At 42.1% G+C, this 22,183-nt stretch overlaps 1 protein-coding gene across 5 annotated transcripts in view; it reads left to right on the top strand.

Annotated features, from left to right (window-relative positions):
- Positions 1-22,183, top strand: part of SCARB1 (scavenger receptor class B member 1) — a 210,439-nt gene that overhangs the window by 171,977 nt on the left and 16,279 nt on the right. For 4 of the 5 annotated variants that reach the window (XM_033954981.1, XM_033954980.1, XM_033954978.1 and 1 more), the window contains exons 9-11: positions 3,900-3,973; positions 8,754-8,805; positions 9,981-10,127. The exons of the other annotated variant lie outside the window; for it this stretch is intronic. In XM_033954981.1, the coding sequence (XP_033810872.1) occupies positions 3,900-3,973; positions 8,754-8,805; positions 9,981-10,127 (273 nt within the window). The remainder of the gene's footprint in view (positions 1-3,899; positions 3,974-8,753; positions 8,806-9,980; positions 10,128-22,183) is intronic. 5 annotated transcript variants of the gene reach the window in all.

A 22,183-nucleotide genomic window follows, 5' to 3' on the forward strand; every position in this document is an offset into this window, starting at 1 on the left:
CCCTTCTTTGTGTCCATCTCACCTATATCCCTATCTCACCACTTTTTCAGAATCTTCATTTGTCTCTGTCCTTGTCTTTACCCCATGTTCACCATTTGCCCTTTCAATGTCTTTATCTCCCCCCCCCCACACACACTTTTTCAGTATTACTTCTATGTCTCTATTTCACCTCCTCTTCATGTCCCCTCTGTATCTCTATCCTTATTCAGTAGGTCCTGCTTACTCTTTCTCTTCTTTGTGTCACTATCTCTATTTTCAGCTTTCCCCCCTTTTCCTTTGTTACTGCACCCTGTAGCTAGAATCTTTCCACCCTCCCTCCACTCCGGCCCAGCCCAGTATGAAAGATTTCCTTTTGTTTCCCTCCCCTCTCTCTTTCTCTCTCTCTTCTGCTCCCTCACCCACGAGTCCTGCATCTGGCCCTCTCCCTTCTACCTGCACCTGGCAACACCCCCCTGCTCCGCGGCTCTCTTCAGCAACTCGTCAGCAGCAGTGATCAAGACAAGCTGCCGACATCGAGGCCTTCCCTCTACGAGTCCCGCCTTTGTGGAAAAAGGAAGTTGAAACAAGCGGGACTCGCAGAGGGTAGGCCCCGACGTCAGAAGCTGCTGCTGAGTTGCCGAAGAGAGCCGCGGAGCAGGGGATGTGGCCGGAAGCAGGTAGAAGGGAGAGGGAGATAGGAAGGCTGTAGATCTCCGGAGCATGACACCGACCCCGGCCAGGATGATTTCTTTTTCAGGCACCTTACAAGTCCAGCGTCGCGGCGGGAAATAGCCATGCTGAGCAGTGAGCTCAGCACTACACAGATGAAAGCCTTGCTTGCTGATTGGTCCGGCGGCACGGCGGGGCGGGGCCGCCGGACCAATCAGCAAGCAAGGCTTTCATCTGTGTAGTGCTGAGCTCACTGCTCAGCATGGCTATTTCCTGCCGCGACGCCGGACTTGTAAGCTGCATTCCTGCGTGACACACTACCGGAGCCGCAGCAGAGGTGGAAAAGAGCCGCGGGTTGCCGACCCCCGTCCTATACTGTACTTAGATTTAACTTTTATAAAAAAAAATTTTTTTTTTCTATTTTTATCTTTTTATTATTGTAAACTGACCAGATACACGTGATGTTCGGTATATCAAAATACTAATAATCTTGAAACACCACTTTCCAAGTCAGTAAAGAAATCATTAGTAGTTGAAACCAGTTTCCAAAAAGAGCCAAAGGGTTTGATCCAGGCACTTATTTAATTCCTCCCTCCCCCAACCCCGATAAAAATCCCCTAATTTGTTACAGATGATAACTTTGTAGTATCAGAATCTCACTCTGCCTTCCAAATGAGCTGAAAGAAAAGGGCCTATAGCCCTCCCTTCAAGAAAAGCACCAACCGAGAAAACCATTTTGTGAGGATTTGGTGGGATATAAAATTGCACATAATGTAATATCTTCATACAATATCTAATCTAATACGAGATTTATTAATTGCATTAATACCAGGTAGTTCAAGGCGATAACCATAAAAAAAAAGAAAAAGCCATACACAGTCTATGTAAAGTTCCAAAACCCAATCTAAACACCTTAGACAAAATTAAAATAATATTTAAACAATATCGCACATTGTACAGAACCTCAAATAACTAGCTTTTACCGTAGTTTTTATTTGCACTGGTAAACTTCCAGATAGCAACATCGGCATTTACGAAAAGAAGAGACGTTTAAATCGTATTCGTCTGGATTGTGGGAAATGTAATAAAAGTATACCATTTAACTCATTAGTTGAAAAATGTAAACGAGAGAGAAATAAAACCAAGATAATCGGAAGCCTCAGCCTGTAAATTCTGATGATTCAAGCGAGCAAATTGGAACTTGATGTTTCTCAGTAGGTAACCCAAAACTGAGCGCAAAGATTTACACCAACTAAACCCTGGTGTAAATCCCTGTGCTTAAATTTAGGTGTGATTTCCCCCCCCCCCCCCCCACTATTCTATAACTGCATGCAGATCTATGGCCAGGCTCCCTTTTTTAAAAAAAATAGAATAGCAACTATAAAGATGCATATCGATTCCAATTCTCAATTATTGCCAGTAGTTTAGGCCCTGGTGTCTAACTCCTAGGCGTCATTCAGCACAATTGTCAATCAACTACCAGGATATGTTATTTTACTATTGCCCTGTTTATTAGAATTGTGCCTAGCAGCACCGCTAGGCATTGAATCCTAAGGCGCACTGCCCTGTAGGCTGGGGTTTTCTTGACCTAAATGAGTGCACCTAAGGTAGGCGCCTAGCAGTGCCTAAGACAGGGTTGGACAACGAGGGCCAGAATCCAGCTGGGTTTTCAGGATTTCCCCCAATGAATACACATGAGATCTATTGGCATGTACGTCTTCCATTGTATGCAAATGGGTCTCGTGCATATTCATTGGGGGAAATCCTGAAAACCTGACTGGATTGCGGTCTTCTTTGCCCTTCTCTGGCCTAAGTCACTCCACATCCAAACTCTGCCCCAAATAGGCCCCCCACTCTTGCCTTCTTTTCATGTAGGCACCTCGGTGTAGATGCCTACCACAAGGAAATAGGCACCTACTGGAAAAATCTTTTAACCCAGACACCATTCTCCTACCCACCACTCAAAGGTACCCAACGCAAAAAACTATACGACAGCCTCCTAGCTACTAAAGCAACGAAACTTGACCCCTCCATATCCAAAAGGTACCCAACGCAAAAAACTATACGACAGCCTCCTAGCTACTAAAGCAGCGAAACTTGACCCCTCCATATCCAACCTATTGACTACAACAACAGACTATAAAGCATTCCGAAAAGAAATAAAAACACTACTATTCAAAAAACATATTTGGTTAACCTAACCTAACATGAATCCCACCATGCTGGAATCTTCTTCTCTATGTCACAAAATAACCTGAAACCTCACTATGTAACTTGAAACCAGCTACCTTCCAATGTAAGGAACTTCCTGGAAACGTCCAGCTATCTCCAATGTAATGTAACTTCCTGGAAATGCCCAGTTATCTTCCAATGTAATCCGCTTAGAACCGCAAGGTACAAGCGGAATAGAAATCCGTAATGTAATGTAAATTTAAAATAAAAATGGTGCTTTCAGTTAGCGCTGATTAAGCCAATTTAAAAAAAATTAAACTAGATGCTTAGATCGGCAAAGCGGTATATTTTATAGAATCGGAGGCTTGGTGCTCAATTATCAGCACTAATTGGCTTGTTAAAACAATTAGAACATAAGAATAGCCTTATTGGGTCAGACCAATGGTCCATCAAGCCCAGTAGCCCATTCTCACAGTGGTCATTCAAGGTCACTAGTACCTGGCTAAAATCCAAAGAGTACCGATTCAGGGCAAGCAGTGGCTTCCCCTATGTCTTTCTCAATTAAATTGTGCGCACAATTGGGCACGCACCCAAACTTGTGCATGCAATTTTAAACACTATATATTAAATCAGTAGCGCCCCTCCCATACCCTCATCTCTGTCCCCATGCTCATCGCCTCTTTCCCCGCCCCCCTCCTGCCGCACACCCCTTCCCTTCCTCTTACCTTTTAATGTTCCCAGCGTGAGCAGCAATCCCAACATGTTGCTCGCACAAGCATCGGCTCTTCCTCCGACATCACTTCCTAGGCGCAGGTCCAGGAAGAGACGTCTGAGGAAGAGAGGACGCTGGCGTGAGCAGCAGGTTGGGGTTGCTGCTTATGCAGGGAACGTTAGAGGTATGAGGAAAGGGAAGGAGTCCAGAGGGTGGGCGGAGAGGACAGGTGCCAGCACCCCCACCAAGATGGCGCCCGGGGCGGATCGTGCTCCCCACCTTCCCTTACTACCCACTATATAGAATTAGGAGGAATATATAAAAGATCAGTTATGAAGCCAACTTTTTTGTTTTATTTTAAATACAGCTCACGGGTATTCCAATGAATTGTTCTATCAAACTGCAACTGAACTTGTATGTAAAGGCCATTAAAGGGATAGCGTAAGTATCGGCTCATTTGACTTTCTTTACTTCAGTAGTTATCCTGTAATGTTGAAACGTTTCCAATGAACTAGAAAATGTCTGCACAAATTCTAATTTGCCCAGATTAATTTTGACTCTCCGTCCTTTTTGCTGCTTCTGGTCTGGAATTGATCAGAGGGAGGCAAAATTATAAAAATATCTTGGCCAAAGTAAACAAAAAAACTGACTCAGTCAACAAACAATTATAAGGAAGTGACATATGATGCCAATGGGTCCCATATCAATTTAGATGTATTACCTTGCCCCAAATTCTCAGAATTTATTCTTTCATATCTATAACTAGAGCAAAGACTTCCCCAGAACGAAAAATTTAAACGATCACAGTTCTTCCAGTTTTGAGTGATCATCTGGATGGCTATCCCAGTCATTATAAGGAAAAGACGACCTTTATATTGATCTCCAGGGAAGGGTGGGAGGGGGGTTATTTATGTTTTAAATTGAATTTTGAATATTCACACTTGGGATGGGTGGGAAGATATCAATATTCAGAATAGGGTAAGGTTTTTATGGCAATATATGTTTTTGTGTTTATTGAATGATTATTGGATGGGTGGGTGAGAGAAAATGGTTGATTATGAACATGTGAAAGTTGAATGTGCTTTTGTCGTATCATATGTTGCATTTGTTATATTGCACTGTTGAAGTTTTCAAAATGAATAAAGAATTATAAAAAAAAATATCTTGGCTTCCACTGAAATTTTAATACAACTTGGTTGATATTTAATTTTGGGGGAAAATGATCTCCTTTTTTCCCCTTTATTACAGCAATGGTTGTCTTCTAGGGATGCATATTCAGTTCTTCAGTTCAGCTGATTTTGCAGGTTTGGCTTTTTTTGCCAACACATTAACCTACAAGTTAACATGCATAAAATCAATTTCCATGCAATAAAAAGTTCTAATGTGCTTTAAGGAGACCTTTTTACTAAAGGCATTACACCCTTAATGTGGCATTAGCACAGGAAAACAGTAGAGCTACACATCTAACTCGTGTTAAAAATTAATGCAAGTTAAAGCAAGCCTCTCTCCCTTAGGGCTCACTCTATGTCAATATCATACTGACACCTTTACCTTTTTCTGCAGGTGAGTCGGCCCGAGCCCCACTCCTAAGCTCGCTTGTTAACTAGAGCTGATATTGTGATTAACCATGACAAAATATCTGGTTAAAAAAATACATATAACAGAGGCCAAGATATCCAACTGTATCCATTATAAAACAAAGGACATATCTGAAAAATTACTTAAGTTAACACCCTCCCCCCCTTTTCACTAAACTGCAATAGCGGTTATTATCTCAGGGAGCTGCGTTGAATGCTCCGTGCTGCTCCCGATGATCATAGAGTTCCTATGATCGTCGGGAGCAACGCGGAGCATTCAGCGCAGCTCCCTGCGCTAATAACCACTATTGTGGTTTAGTAAAAGGGGTGGGGGGTTGACTATCAAGTTAGGTTTTACCTACAAAATCATTCATAATCATTTACTCTTTTCAAATAGTAAAGACTAGAACAGTCCATTAAATTTACATGGTAATGCGCTTATGTAAGATTGTACTGTTAAACTTTGATTGTAACCTCTTCACTGATTGTCCAGCGCTTCTTGCTGTAAACCGCCTTGAACTTCCATGGCTTTGGCGGTATATAAGAATAAAATTATTATTATTAATAAAATGAATAGGAGAAAATATTTCTCCACACAATAAATTAAGCTCTGGAACTCTTTGCTAGAGGATGTGGTAAAAGCAGTTGGTGTATCTTGAGTTGAAAAGATTTGGATGTTCCCAGAAGAAGAAAAGCCCATAATCTGTGCAGGGAAAGCCACTACTTATCCCTGGGATTGGTAATATGGAATGTTGCTAATATGTGGGATTCTGCCAGGCTCTTATGACCTGGATTAGCCACTGTTATAAGCAGGATACCAGGCAAGATGGACCATTGATCTGACTCAGTGTGGCTATTACCCTGTTTCCCTGAAAATAAGACCTATCCCGAAAATAAGCCCTAGCATGATTTTTGAAGATGCTCCTAATATAAGCCCTACCCCAAAAATAAGCCCTAGTTAAGATCAACCCCCAATTCCATCCCCGACACTGGTGCTGCTTGATCACCGAAAAAATGGACTTATCAATTCTGCGACCCCCCACCCACACACACACCTCGGAGAGACCTGACATACCTCCACTCTGAGGCTTCATAAAGCAGCGACAGCGCTCTGAACGGACTGCTTTGTGGCCTTCCTCACCAGGGCCATCTCTCTGCCACGTCACTGATGACATCATCGGTAATGCAGCAGAGGAATGGACGCGGCAGGGAAGGCCTCAAAGCAGCCTGCTAGAGCACTGCCACCACTGCTGTTTTTGGAGGCCTTGGAGCGGAGATAAGTCAGTCTCATGGTGGCGGGGTGATTGTGGTTCAGCTGCACAGGGGTATGGGATAGAAAGATGCTGCAAGAGGGGAGGAAAGATGCTTCACGGGGGGGGGGGGGGGGGAGAGAAAGGAAATAGGCAGAATTGGGGTGGAGGAGAGGAAGGAAGAGATGATTGTTGTACCATGATAAAAAACCCCAAATAGCCTGCTATATAAAATTGCTAACTATTGATTGAAGCAAATAACTCAGTTCCCAAAAATAGCAACACTCCTAAAGTAGATTGTAAAAAATATTTCGGATTTACTCCAGACTTCTAATACCCTTCAATAGACAACTTCATTACTTATTCAAATCTTGCAGTTTTCTTATATTCTTCAATCATGACCTCAGGGCTACACTTGAATTTTCTATCTCATGTAAGATTCGAGTATACTGTAGCAAGCCGCCTCATCGGTCAAAACTTATTCATTTTATAAATATCACTCCAGTGAGCACTTATCTTAATTAGACATCCCCCCCCCCCAAAATAAGCCCTAATGTGTTTTTGGACCCCAAATTAATATGATGCTGTCTTGTTTTCGGGGGAACACGGTAGTTATCTTAATAGTTTAAATATTTTTTTTAAAGACACAAGCTGGCAAAAGGGTAATAATATATGTACGTTAAAGATAATAAAATTAGACAATAAATAACATGCCTTCAAAAACAACAATTTTAAAGTGAATACCAACCCCCCCCACGACAGTTACATTCCCTCACTGCATCCAATATGTAGGCCTAAATTCCTTTATAATAGATTCTTACTAGGCACACATTTATAGAACTATCCCCATAATGTCAAAATGAGATCATATCAAATGGACAAAATCTGTATGTCCGTAACTTTCCCTAACCCCTATTTGTCCTGTTTGCCTGCTTTGATTAGATTGTAAGCTCTATCGTGCAGGGATTGTTTTACTTGTACAGTGCTTGTTTTAATGTACAGTGCTGCGTACATCTGGCAGTGGAAAGTGAGACCAATTAAGACTAAGAAGCATAGTTATCAATATGGGCTACTTTTATTTATTTAAAAAGTTTCTAAACTGCCTATAACGAAGCGGTTAACAATTAAAACATTCACAGTAGTTTATCATAACATAACATAACAATCAACTTATATACCATGAAGTTCTATGCGGTTAACAAAGTTTATAATAGTGTATACAATTGAATAAATTGAAAATTACCTAAGTTAAAAACTCGCAGAATAGATTACTAAAGTGTAATGTCTATAAACCTGAAAATTAATTACCCAAATATTTAAGAAACAAGTATGTCTTTAAATTTCTTCTAAATTTCACATAAGCTAAACTAAACCTTAAGTTTGTATACCGCATCATCTCCATAAAGATAGAGCTCGGCACGATTTACAGGTAAATTCAATAAATGAGGGAAGGACATAATAAGACATTAGAGGTTATGAAGAGGATAGCTAGCTTTACGTTTTAAATAGATAACTTTATGTTTTGGAGAAAAGCCAGGTTTTCAGATGCTTTCGGAATAATTGGAATGAGCCTAGGTTCAGCAGCAGGGCAGGGAGGTTATTCCAAAGCTCAGTGAATTTGAAGAAAAGGGATTTCCCTAATTTACCTGCATTCATGACGCCTTTTAACGAGGGGAAAGATAGTTTGAGTTTGTGGGCGGATCTGGTAGTGTCAGGTCTCAAAGAATTCCAGGATAGTGGAATTAGGGGAGAAAGAATGCCATGTAGGATCTTGACTATTCGGCAGGTACATTTAAAGTGAATCCTAGAAATCACCGGAAGCCAGTGAAGTTTTGACAGAAGCGGGGAAACATGGTCAAATTTGCTTTTTGCAAAGATCAACCTAGCTGCAGTGTTCTGGATCCGCTGAAGTCTTTGAAGATTTTTCTTGGTTAGACTTAGATAGATGGAATTACAATAGTCCAGTCTGCAAAGAATGATTGATTGTACAAGAACAGCAGGATCTCACTTTCCTCAAAACATTTTTTTACCAGAGAGTTGAGATGATCATTAAAGGAAAGTATAGAGTCAATAATGACGCCCAAAACTTTGCTTGAGAATTCGATCTGCAGTGTGGGACCAGAAGGTAGTGGAATGAGCGTGGGTAGCTGATCTAATTTTGGGCCAAGCCAAAGTAGTTTTGTTTTGGACTCAATCAGCTTCATTATATGCAAATCTCTCTCGTGCATATTCATTAGGGTTATCCAGAAAACCTGACTGGCTGGTGGTCCTCCAGGACAGGGTCGGGAACCGCTGCTATAGAGGTTAAAACTTAAAGCCACATTAATTCAAGAAAGAGTAAAATGGATTTGTTTTATAAAATGGCTTGAATTTTCCTCTTTCTGCTTTCTCTAGACAAACTGGAATGATAAGTCCAGTCTTGTTTCCTACGTTGTGGTTTGCAGAGGTAAGTGGACTGTAGGAAAGACCACAGACGTGTGCATTTTGGAATAAGCTTGAATGGTGCACAGGAACAGTTCTGGGTGTGGCCTTGCTAGTGAATTGGTGCCAACCTATGTATAGGCCACTATGGAGGTAGTTCTATAAAGTAGGAGCTAAGGGGGAGAGTGTGGCGTAGTGGTTAAAGCTACCGCCTCACTCAGCACCCTGGGGTATATATTCTAATATTCTATAATGAATAATTGGCACCCTGTTATAAAATTTTTTCCCCCTAGGTATCTATATATCTAATGTATAATGTGACCAGTGGCATAGCCAAAGGTAGGCAGAGGCCCTCCTAGCAACGACACACCTCATTGTTCTTAGCAGGGATTCCCAAGCCCCGCCAGATGCAAGATGTCCTCTGTGGAACGCTCTGTAAGCAGCGGAGGAGTTGGTATGTTTGCAGCCACCGATTCTGGCACTCCCTGTGCATTCTCAGTGCTAGTGTTAGTATCTGGATGCAGCAGCGTAGCAAGGGAAGGAGACGCCCAGGGCAATTGTACTCGGCATCACCATGCTGTGCACCCCTCCCACCATTGTACCTCTTCAGATTGTCAGCAGCAAGCAGCATCCCTAACCTGCTGTTTAAGTAGGCCTCAGCTTTCCCTGACATCATTTCTTGGTCCTGTGACCAGGAAGTGATGTCACAGAGAGCCGAGGTTAGGGATGCTGGCGGCAATTATTTGAAGAGGTAGGTGGGTGGGCAGAGAGGAGAGGTGCTGGCGCCCCACCAACTCTCCTGGTTGGCCCCCCACCAGAACAGCATGTGGAGCAGTCTGCCCCTTTTGCCCCCTCGCTATGCCACTGCATGGACGAGTGCCATGGACGAGGCTGGACTCATTTTAGAGCACTGACCTTTAACCTGTAGGGTCTCTTCAAGTCATGTGGATTTTGGATGCGCCTATGTTTCAATTATTGCTGATTTAAAAAAAACTTAATTGAGCTTGTAAGTAATTAGGCGCTATTTAGTTTGGCGCCTCCAAAATAGGTGCCTAATATTAGGCGCCAGTTACAGAATTTGGGCCAAAGGGCTTCATGGCGGTTTAACTCATTGGTAAAATGGATGCTCATTGTATCAGTCTTGCATGGAGTGATCATTTTTAGAACATATATGAACCGTGTGGTTGTCTTTCTGTACAGACTGGATACATTGCTGAACCTCTCTTAACCACATACTATAACCAAGTGGTGTTGATTCCAGCCTTGTTTGAATACCTTCAGTATGTCCTCATTGGATTGGGGGGTTTACTTATCGTGATAGCTGTCATTGTTGAAGTCACGAACAAGGTAAGAGAACACTTAATGGCACGAGCAAGGTAAGACCACACTTAATAGCATTAGCCAGTGTTTTCTGCTTGATAATTTGCAATTGACCTTGGTAGTTCCTGGATATAAATACACTACAGTCGACTCCACCTAAGTGCACATCGGATAAGCGCACGCTTCGGTTATCCGCACCCTACCACCACGGTCCTGGTTTTTTTTTTTAAACATTAGTCAATGGACATAAACTCCGGATATTTGCAATTTTCGGATAAGCACACAATCCACTTATGCGAACTGATGTCATAGGTCCCACCTCTATTCTTTCATGTTCCATTCCTTCCGGTTAAATGCAATCACGTTCTGACTGGGAATGGCTAGGCTTCACAAAGCAGCTTAAGTGCTGGGACAGCTGGGAAAGTGAGTGCTCCGCTTCCACTCAAGCTGTAGGGCATAGCTTTCCTGTACTTTAGGCTCCAGTAGCCCACGCGCCATATTTAAATTGAGCCAGCTTAACTACAGTCTCCCCCTCCCCTCCACTCCTATTAAGCACACACTCCGTTTAAGCGCATGTGGAGTCCCGGTCCGAAGGGTGTGCACTTAAGCGGAGTCGACCGTACTTACAATTCAGCATGCTATCTTTATTCCAATACCAGAAATTTAAAAAAAAAAAAAAATCTCCCTCTTTTGCTTTTGCCTTAATGCATGTTGGCATACCATTTTAGAAAAAAATCGAGATCTGGTGGTAGATTTCCAAGTCAGAGGAAGGAGATGCAGATTGAGCAGTATTGGAACATGTCCCCAAGGCTAATCTTTTATTCTTCTTTTCTTTTTGAACTTCAGTTTTTTTCATAGTTGATGACTTTGGGGTGGAAAAAAAAATTATACAGAAAACAATAGGGCCAATTTATTCAGTGCTACTTAGCCATCTCCCACTTAATATTGCTGGATAGCCCGCTGTGTGCTAGGCTGGCTATCTCCTGCTGAATATGCAACTTAGCAAGCAGATTGACTGGTGACTAACTATGACAGCCGGTCACCGCCAATATTCAGCAACTTGCTGGCTAAGTTCATCGGCCAGTTGGGTTACCCTTTTAGGTGGCTCTATCTTTAGCTATTGAGAATTAGCCGGCTACGTCTCGGCTGGCCAGAAATAAGATTGGAAATTCAATGTGGTATGAATATATATCGAGGTTAGTGGGGGGGGGGTGTATAAGACATTCCAGAAACGAAACTAGTGGTCCACAAATCCAGCATTCTAAGCCTGGGGCACCGATAATGTGACTATGCTTTGATCCTTTTTTCTCTACATCCCATTCCTTTTCTTGGGTGTGGGATAGTCTTACCTACGCCTACAGAAGAATCTTTGGTTCTTTGGATCAGAAACGTTCACTATACTCAACTCGTCTGTCAGTTCACCTTTCCAATACCACCAGGCCTGGCTGTGCTAGTCTTCCAACAGCCAAAGATATCGTGCTTTTGTTTTCCACTACCCCCATACTGACAGAAAGCTAAACATATTTTCCTCTCTTAATATTATCTGGAATAACACTGATAAAGGGGGCTTGAGGGAGGAAGGAGGTTACTTTTTTGAGAGAGATCACTTTGCTTTCAACTTAAGATACTAATTGGAAAGTGACACTACCTTGATATTCAAAATGTCAAGGGGGTGATTTTTTTTTTTTAAATTTTTTATATAGTGTGTGTGTGTGTTTATATTGTCTGCATGTAAAGCATGTTTTAAACGAAGAAAAGGGCGGTTGTAAAACTGCATGTAGATATATGCATACGGTGGCGTAGCAAGAGTGAGTGTCGCCTGGGGCGGTGGCACCCCCCTCCCCTTCCTCCATACCTCTTTATTTCCCAGCATGAGCAGCATTACGGACTTGTCACTTGTGTCATGTTGACTCTCCCTCTGACATCGCTTCTTAGGCGCAGGTCAGAGAGCCGACAGCAACATGGGTAGCAAGTTTGCGATACTGCTTGTGCTGGAAAAATTAGAGGTACGGAGGAAGGGAAGGGATGTCTGTGTGTGTGTGGGGGGGGGGGCAGAGAGGACAGGTGCCAATGCCCCTACCAAGATGGCGCCTGGGGTGGACCACCCACCCCCTTACTATGCCACTGTATGTTTATAAAGTAGATGCACCGAAAAATGCCTATTTTCTGCAGGTGCATGAGTATTTCTGGGGCATGGTTTGGAGATGTGATATACACCCATATTTCATAAAACACAAGAGCAGGCGCAGTATACCTTCAGAGTCGGTGTAAACTTGTACATGAGGATTTGCCCACTACTGCAGCCATTTTTGGAGGCCTATCTTCTAGAGGTACACAGGCCCTAATTTGCCTCTAATAGATGCCTTTTTCAACATAAGGTTCCTGTTTTAAAATTATCCCCCACAAAGGTAACTTTTCAAAGTGATTTTTAAATGGAGCAAAACATGTTTTTCACTTGTGAATCTGTTGTCTGAAAAGCGTGTGTGTGACGCTTTCTGGTATTTTTCCTGTGAAAATTTAGTACAAACGGCAGAGAATTTGAAACAGTTTCCTGTTTTGTTTAAAAAAAACCCACCAAAAAAGCCCTTATCCCTGCTACAAAAACAAAACTCTCTTTATCTCTGCTTATCTCCCAACCCCCCTCATCAGTGGTCTCTTCAGAGGGTAGGAGTGATCCATAGTAGTGCTGCCCGATTCAGGGAAAAAAATTTTCAATTCGATTCACTTCCTGCCCAATCGGGCATATTTTAAACAGACTGGTATTTTGTAGTCTCTTTACTCACCCCACCTCCCCTTTGCCCTCTCCAACCCCACACCAGTGCCATGGTGTTAGGTCCTAGCTCACGCTCGCTAACACCAGCTCTGGCAGGATACACATTTCAAATCTGACATCATAGAAAATTATTTTTTCTACCTTTTTTTGTTGCCTGGTCATCTTATTCAAATCATGTTGGTCCCAGGCTCTTTTTTCTGTTTGTCTTCCATTAACTCGCTCACCAGGGTCTCCTGCCCATTTGACGTTTTCTTCATCCATTGTGCTCACCATTCATCTTTCGTCTTTGTATCTTCCCTTACGCTGCCATATCCAACATTTCTGTTTCTTTACCACTCTACCATCTTTACCATGCTACCATCTCTTTCTCTCTCGCTCTCCCTGCCTTGTGTCCTGGGGAAAAACCTCTCTTCTCCTCCGCAGCATCTCTCCCTTCCTCCCCTTCATTATCATGTGCAATCTCCCTCTTTTTTCCTCTTTCTTTCTCTCCCCCTGTGCAACCATCTTTCCTTCCTCTCCTATACCAAGGTTTGCTTCTACAGGTCATGGTATCGCCAGTGACTCTCACCTGATGCCTGCCGCTAACCTGAAAGTCTTCCCTCTGCCGAGGACAGCCTTCCAAGTCAGTGGCAGGCAGTGGAACGCTCAACATTTGGGCCTTCTAAAGCACACCAGCGGTGAACAAGCTTCTCGTAGCCTGCCTGCTAGGGCTTCCCTCTGTCAAGTTATCAGTGTCACGGCACAGGGAAGGTCCCGGCAGGCAGGCCAGGAACAGCCTGTTCATCACTGCTGTTGTTGCTTTAGGAGACCTGGGAGAGACTCGGGACTCTCTGAATTGGTGAGTCAGATTTTTTTTTTTTTTTTTTTTAAGGAAATGAATCTATTTGAATTGGGCAGCACTAATCCATAGTCATTGCTGTAAACATATAACCCAGCTTCACGGGGAGAACATCTTTAAACTCACCAGAGACTTTCCCATTCTATGGAAAAAAGAGACCAACTGACTTGCCCACCAAAATTCAAATTTGTGACCAACAGAGTGCCCTGTTCTCAATCAGATCAGTAGACACACTATTTACAAAGACTGCAGACCTCGCAGTATACCTTGAAGAAAGCCACAGCATGATGGCTGAAACTTCGGTTTCTACCTGACAAGACGCAACAAGACCCGGAAACCTGCAACAAGCACAATGCCGGCTGCAGAAACACTGAGAGAACATTGTAGGTATTTCCCTCTCCGTAAAATGGTGAAGTTTGTTTGAATCGGCCTATGAATGTGCTGAAAACATTTTAGAGGCTGGCTTATGCAGTGAATGCATAAGCCAGAAAACTGGACTGTCTTATTTTTGATCGACAAACTCCCAAGGCCATTTCCTCGAGACCTAGAGCAGAAGGATATGCACCAAATGGTGAATCTGCCCTTAAATGCTGTGACCAGGAGCCTTTTACTGGGTACTTCCCCCCTCCTCCTTTTGGATATACATTCGGAGTTGTCAATTTTAGTTGACAACCATCTCGAGTGTTAACCTGTGCAACAGAGGGTGCACCACATTTATGGGGGGACGACGACACTGTAAAGAACATTTCCCGAGGCCCCCTTTGTTACACATTTTTCTTTTATCCCATATCCCCCACAGGGGAAGCCACTGGTTGCCCTGTATCGGTAGCATGGAATATTGCTACACCTTGGGTTTTGGCCAGGTATTAGAGTCCTGGATTGGCCATCGTGAGAACGAGCTACTGGTCTTGATGGATCATTGGTCTGACCCAGTATGGCTATTCTTATGTTCTTATTTAAGCTGGAGAAGGTTTACTCTACTACTTGCTACCTTTCAATGGATTCCGCAGCGGCAGGGGAACTTCCTGTATTCATACTGCATAAGTTAGTCATGAGCCTGGTTCTTGAATTTGATTTGTGTTAAATCAGTTTTTAGATTTGCCTGATCCATCAAAGGCAGACATGTGGGGAAACAAGGCCTCAGTTCCCAGACCTGACCACTGCTCTGCTGGCCAGCAAAGGTTGGAAACGCTTGCACAGCTCCCAGATGGGGAAAGGAGCAACAGATCTAGGTATCACCATTAAGTGCCAGAAGACTGGCCATTCTGTGTTTGGCTTATCCGTACTTAGACAATATCATAGTTCCAAAGGAGAAACTTCTAACAAGTGTGTGGGGCTTGTGGCAGTTGAATTGCTGCAGTTAGTCATCTGCAACCAGTGATGTAGTAAGGAGAGGGCGGTCCGCCCTGGGTGCAGGTCTCCTCTCCACCCCCCACCCCCCACTGCCGCGCATGTGTGCCACTTCCCTTCCCCTGTACCTCCTGTTCCTGTCACGAGCAACAACCCTCAAGCTGCTGTTGCACCAGCAGCGGCTCTTCCTCTGACATCACTTCCTGGACCCGCACCTAGGAAGTGACATCACAGGAAGAGCCAATGCTGGTGCGAGAGCAGTTTGGGGGTTGCTGCTCATGCCAGGAACGTTAGAGGTACAGGTTAAGGAAAGTTGTGGGAGCATGTGGAGGGGGAGCTTTCTTGGATAGGTTCCTTATTCCACATTCTACATCTAGAACACTAAGATCTACAAATCAACACCTTCTTACAATCCCCTCTTTATAGGTAATTAATACAAGGCAAAACAAAATATTTTCACTTACAGCCACCCAACAATGGAATCATTTACCTATTCATCTTCGAGAAGAATCAGTATTAGAACGATTTAAAAGTTCACTAAAAAGTTTCCTTTTCGTTGACACTTTCAGGAATTAGTTTAGCGTAAATCCATTTATTTATGTTGCTCCATCATTAATGCTGTGATCTTGAAGAATAAACATTTCTAGATAACAGGATCCCCATCCCTTAATGTTTTTTTCCCTTAATCGTTCTTTTCTTATGAATTTGTAGTTCTACCCTTATCCCCACCGTTTCATGCATGATGCCTATAGTTAGTCCATTGTATGTCTCTACTTGATTATTCTTTAATGTACATTGCTTTGAATTTATTATAAAAGCGTTTTTATCAAATTTTAATAAAATTTGGAAATTTGGGGAGGGGGTAGAGCCCCACCACCCCGAGTGCCTCTCGCCCTCGCTACGCCACTATCTTACCACTTGTAAGCACACCTGCCAGTGTACTGTTAAACATCCCCTTTCTAAAGGGCTTCATATTGACGATAAGACTTTTTGGGGAACTGGGGTGTAGAAAGAGGGATAGTGTGTATGGATACATTCCTGAAACACTCAAGAAGCATACACTTTTTTCCTTTTTTATTACCGAGGTTAAAATCCACCCTTTTCTTAATTGATATTCTCAAATCATCCTACTCCATGTGCTATTCCTGTGATTCATTGTGTTCATGCTTGTTTGATTTCAGTGTTTTCTTGCCCTTAGTCTTGTGACTATTGCTATGTAAATAATATGCTTGTTTATTAAAAACTTTATATACCGCATAACAGCCTAAAAAGGATCCAATACAAGTTGTCTTGGGATTTTTTACATCTTAACACCTATCAACACGATTGCAGAATTCATTTGAGTGTATCTGCCTACAAAAACAAGAGATCAGGTAAGGTGCACAAATAAATGTCAACATAAAAATGATATAACGCGATGCTCGCACCGAAGTTAAAAAGGTACGGGCGGAGGGAAGGGGTTTCGAGGAACTTGTCCAATCCTCTCTTGAATCCTGTTATGTTGGTCACCTTGAGCACTCCTCTAGCAACAGCTTAAATTTTGTGCTGCTTTAAAAAACAACAAACACCCCCCTCCCCCCAATTCTTCGTATGATTTTATTTTCTGAAAAGTTGACCGAAACCCAACCCTCTTCTTTCTTAATGTCTTCCACACCAAAGGGGCCCTTTTACTAAAGGGGGGGGGGTCTGCCCCAACACATTTAACATGTGAACACTAATTCCATGTTTATTATTTTATATTTTTGGGAGGGTACATGAGAATGGGCGATTCATCTAATCTACATCCTCTGCTCACAGTAATGAATACCAATTGTTTTTAAGAAGCATCATACCCCCTCTTTTTGTTTTCTCCTCATCCTCTTACCACCCTTTATTTAGCTCGATGTATTTTACTTTTTTTTTTTTTTTTAAATATTCTTTATTAATTTTCAAAACTACAACAGTGCAATACAACCAATACAATCTCATAGTAATACAATAAAAGCACATTCATCTTTCTCATGTTCATAATCATCCATTTCCCCCTCCCCACCTACCACCACCGTCCAACCAAACAATTATCATGCCATATAACACAAACATATTATCACAAATATCCTAAATATTTTACTTTTGCCTAACCCTTGATCCTCTTTTTTTTTTTTTTCTTTGTTTGCTTTACATATTGTAAACAACTAAATGTATCAAGGGATACAATCGTATATAACAAAAAATAATCCAATCCAAAACGTATTGTATATTAAGTTTAGTAGAAGGGTTTCATTCATACCATATCGGAAAAAATACAGACATAACACAATTTTGTATATAAAATAATAATTACAAAAAACGGAGAAGAAAAACAAACCTCACCTGCCAGCAGTCGGGACTACACAAGTACCCTAAGCTGCTTGCATCATCACTGGCTTGTGAAAAAAACTCCGTACAAACGTATATACTTTCATTTCAATCATGTCCAAAAGGATTATATTTTGAGCATACAGTTAATCTCGTGTATCAAAAAGGGTGAATAGAAGCCCAATCGATCTAAAACAGTAATGAGGGCAACAGCTCAGGCCTCAAAAGGTTCTTACAGATGTGGAACCAAAAAACGACAATATCAGATGTAGAAAAATGCATTTACATATTGAACAGTTATATATATATATTTTAATTTTTTACCTTTAAAAAATTTTTTAGTATTGTACAAGTTGGCAGGACAGTGTATCAAGTATAGAATAAACTTGGAAACTTGGGCAGGGAACTAGCATGGAAGTGTTACCTGGCATACCACATTTGCATTTATGTGCACTAACTGAATAACATAGACATTTAGGAAGTGCAGTGCTAACTTTATTTTGCAGTTGTGGTATGGAGCCAGAACTTGCGAAAAAAGAAAATTGGCCTAAATACTATAGTGTTAAATCTGGGTTTAACCTGCAGGAAACTCCTACACTAAATGCATAAGCACAGATTTTAACTCTTAGGGCTCCTTTTACTAAGCCGAGTTAGGACTTTAACGCGCGGAATAGCGCGCGCTAGACCTTAAACGCCGGCATTGAGCTGGCTTTAGTTCTAGCCGCGTAGCGCGGGTTTAGCGTGCACTAAAATGTTGCGTGCGTGAAAAGCGCTAACACAGCTTAGTAAAAGGAGCCCTTAGGAAGAGCTCCAAAATACCCAAGTGAATTCTGAATTCTTTTGACAACCAGTAGATACTGAGTAATGCTAGTCACTTTCCAACTCCTTAGTCCGTTGTGGCCCATTTGATAAGTCTGCACCAATTGCCCAGTAGTGATGAAGAAATCCCATCACAGCAAAGCACTGATGCGCCAGTATCTAATTACCTGGTACGCACCGCTATCTGTAAAACTTAACAGTGAGCAAAGTGAAAACTGTACCCAAGATAGAGTTCACAATTGCTCTAGGCTGGGGAATCGCCGACATTCTCTATCTACGTGCTCCCTACTTCTCTCATCCATTTCTTCACATCTGCTGACAGCCTCTCAATCAAACTCTGATGCCCCTACCCAACTTTCCCAGTCTTCCATTCTTGAACCCTGTTCTTTGCAATTTGTGGTGTAATAAGTAGCCTTTTTCTCGAATAAATCACCTGCTTGATATTCAAAAGGATTGCTGCTCCGATGCTCATAGGAATTCTATGAGCATCGGAACGGTATTGGAGTGTTTAGTGCTCCAGACCATGATAGAAACCTCTACCATGTCTTAATAAAAAGTATGGGGGGGCACTGGTGAGGGGAAGCAGAAGGAGTACACTGCACAGAGGATAGAATTGGGAAGGAAGTGATTCTAAATGTTCATCAGAAGGGCTAAAGAACTCTAACTATTTTTCTACCCCACCCTCTATCTAAATTTCCAAAACTTATTTAGTTCTATTGGCCTTGGGACTGTCCATTGTAACCCCCTCCAAAAAAAATTTGTGGAGAAGATTACTTACTAACCTCTTCTTTTAATAAGGTGTGATAGCCGATTTAGCGTGCACTAACGATTAGCGAGTCCATTATAGTCTATGGACGTGTTAGCATTTAGCAAGTTCTAAATTGACTAGCACGCCTTAGTGAAAAGACCCCTATGTTTGACCTGCACCAGCAGGTGATGACGTCTGGCCTTGGTCAGAATTGCAGGTGCAGAGAGCAGAGGAGAGTGCCATAAGGGTCCTAGCTATGTACTGTGCTTATGTAGGGAGCTCCAAAGAGCTCTACCAGGTCCAGTAGCTTTAGACCTTGTGTCTAGACAGAAAAAAAAAATTAATAATGTGGTATGCTAATGTGGTTTCCTATTGCAGGGGTTTTTAATTTAGACTATGATTAAATGTAATTTAGGCATTTATAAAAATTCTTTAAAAAAATTTAAACCTAACTGATTCAAATATATAATCAATAAAATGACTAATTTTTAAATTCTTTGCAGGATATTAGGAGCCATGCTTTAAATTATTGATTTGCTTATTTAGAAAGAATGCATTTCCCCTTGTGATATTTCTTTTCTGATCATGTTTAGCTTTTCAGCTTTTCAAGATGCAACTTTTTCTGCTTTATAAACTTAAGAAATAGGCCATTAAAAGATATAAAACCTTAGTAGAACTTATCCCCTCCTTTACAAAACCATGAAAGCAGTTTTTAGTGCAGGCCGACGTGCTGAATGTGTTGCACTGCTCCCGACGCTCATAGGAACTTTTGAGCGTCGGGAGCAGCACAGAGCATTCAACGTACCAGCTGGTGCTGAAAACCGCTTTTGCGGTATTGTAAAATGGGGGGGCTGTTAGTGATACATCTGTTCATATTAACAAGAAGCATTATCCTCACCTAAGCTGCGTCAGTGACATAGTAAGGGGGGGCTGGACCACTCCGGGCGATGGCACCCCTCCTGCTCATTGTGCGCCCCTTCCCTCCCCCATACCTTTTTAACTTTGGTGCGAGCAGCCATGAACTTGTCTGCTTCGGCACTCTGACGTCACCTCCAGGACCCATGCCTAGGAAGTGACGTCGAAGTTACGTTAAGAGTGCCATAGCTGACACGAACAGCTAGTTCATGGCTGCTTGCGCCAAAGATAAAGGTACAGGGAAGGGGTGCACGCAGCATGGGGAGGTGGGCTTAGTAAAAGAGGACCTAAGTGCAAAAACATCTGCATTACCTACTGGATATTCCCAGCACTTTGGAGAAAGCAGCCCTGCAGTTGGAGGGCAGTTCTATAAAGGGGTGACTTGATTTAGGTGCTTAAAGGACGCCAGACTGGAGCCTAGTCTATAAATGACGCCTGGCAACACCTAACCTAAATCCGTGTACAATTTAATTTATTCTTATTTGGTTAAATGGTGTGGTAATTGACCATGAACAAGCACCACGGATCTATTAGCATACAATGAAAGCAGTGCATGCAAATAGATCTCATGCATATTCATTGGGGAAATCCTGAAAACCCGACTGGATTGCGGCCCTTGAGGAGGGACTTTGATACCCCTGGCTTAAACAAAATACTACATATACACAGAATAATATGCTCAACTTAAATGAAACCAAATGCTATATAAGGACAAACAGCTTGTTTACTATGCTGAAATTATTGGACTGAAACTGTGACTGCTCCACAAGATAACTGTGACTTGAAAAGTGAACAAACAAGTAACTAATGGGCATAATTCATATTGTACCTTAATACGGAGCAAACAGCCTATGGGTCCCTTTCAAAAATGTGATACTGAAAAAAAAATACAAACTGCACAAGTTAGAAACATATGTCTTCAAAAAATAACATAAAGTGCATCAAGTGCATGTAAAGTGTTCAGATCACCAACCAAAAGTGCTATAAAGTACACACAAAAGTATTAGCGCTGGTTGTCTGCCGGAACCATCATAGCACTTAAAGGTCTCGTGCACCGCCCTCACTCTAAATGAGAAATCAGCATGTAATGTTTATAAATAAATTGTTTTATCTTAGAGGAATGGCGGTTTATCCATAAAGTCCTACGCTGGTGCAGCTTACAGCTTCAACACCCCTTAACGACCCATTGTGATTAAAACCATCTTGCCTCCCTTCGACTCGAGTTTCGCGCTAGTGTCGTCAGGGTGCTGGAAAAGAAGAAATTTAAATGTTAAATAATAATCCTACCTCATATACTCAAAACACTTCGGTCCCATCTACACCACCATTATCACTCCATATAATCTCAGTAAATTACTTCAAAATAAATCATAAATGAAACCAAATAATCACTTACTTGGCTGTGGAACAGGGGAAACCCCACTAGCAAGGGATAAATCAGAGACTGAGAAGCCACTAAAACTGACTTTTCAACCCTAATCTTACTGATATCACAAACCCCACTGCCAATCTAGAATCAGGAAACAACCAATACAATACTGTCCCACCCCTGCATGAATACCTAGGCTAATCAGAGCTGGAACCACTTGATTTCCTCATTTAACCCCTCCCCTCCCCTGGATTCAAGGTATGCCACTCAAAAATAAATCTGAGTTCCTCTGCTAGCAATCTATGGGCAATGTCTCCTCCCCTTGGCATCCTAATTTGTTTTAATACAGTATAATGGAACTCATCAATGGAGTGCCCTGCCTGCACCCAATGGGATACAATTGGAGCTTGTAATTGCTGACGTTTAATGGATAAATGCTCCGCAATCCGCACCTTTACCTTCTTTTTTGTGTGTCTGATGTAGAATTTTGTGCAAGGGCAGATAACACAGTAAATAACTCCCATTGAGCTACAATCCGTGTTGTTTTCAAAAATAAATCTGTTAGTATGGGGACAAATAGAAAATGTTGCGGCCAAATCAGAGAGCAATAAACACAGTGACCGCAGGCTGACTGGGGAGGATTGCTTAGTCAGGGTAAGTATTGCTGTTTTTTTGGGAGTCCTCTCCACAGTGTCCCTTTAATGAAGGTTTATTATTAGATACGTACATCTTCTATATTAGTGATTGCAAATTTAGGACCTGCTCAACCTTTTTTTTTTTCTCTCATCAGCTAGCGTTAGTGTTTGTGCGGCCCCAGACAAATTTTTTTCTTCCAATGCAGCCCAGGGAAGCCCAGGTTGGATACCCCTGCTTTAAAGAGTACTTGTAACAGTGCTGCTTAATTTGAATGCACAAAGTTCTAGATCATGCAAAT

This window comes from Geotrypetes seraphini, chromosome 8 (assembly GCF_902459505.1).
Source record: "Geotrypetes seraphini chromosome 8, aGeoSer1.1, whole genome shotgun sequence".
Taxonomy (NCBI): Eukaryota; Metazoa; Chordata; class Amphibia; order Gymnophiona; family Dermophiidae; genus Geotrypetes; species Geotrypetes seraphini.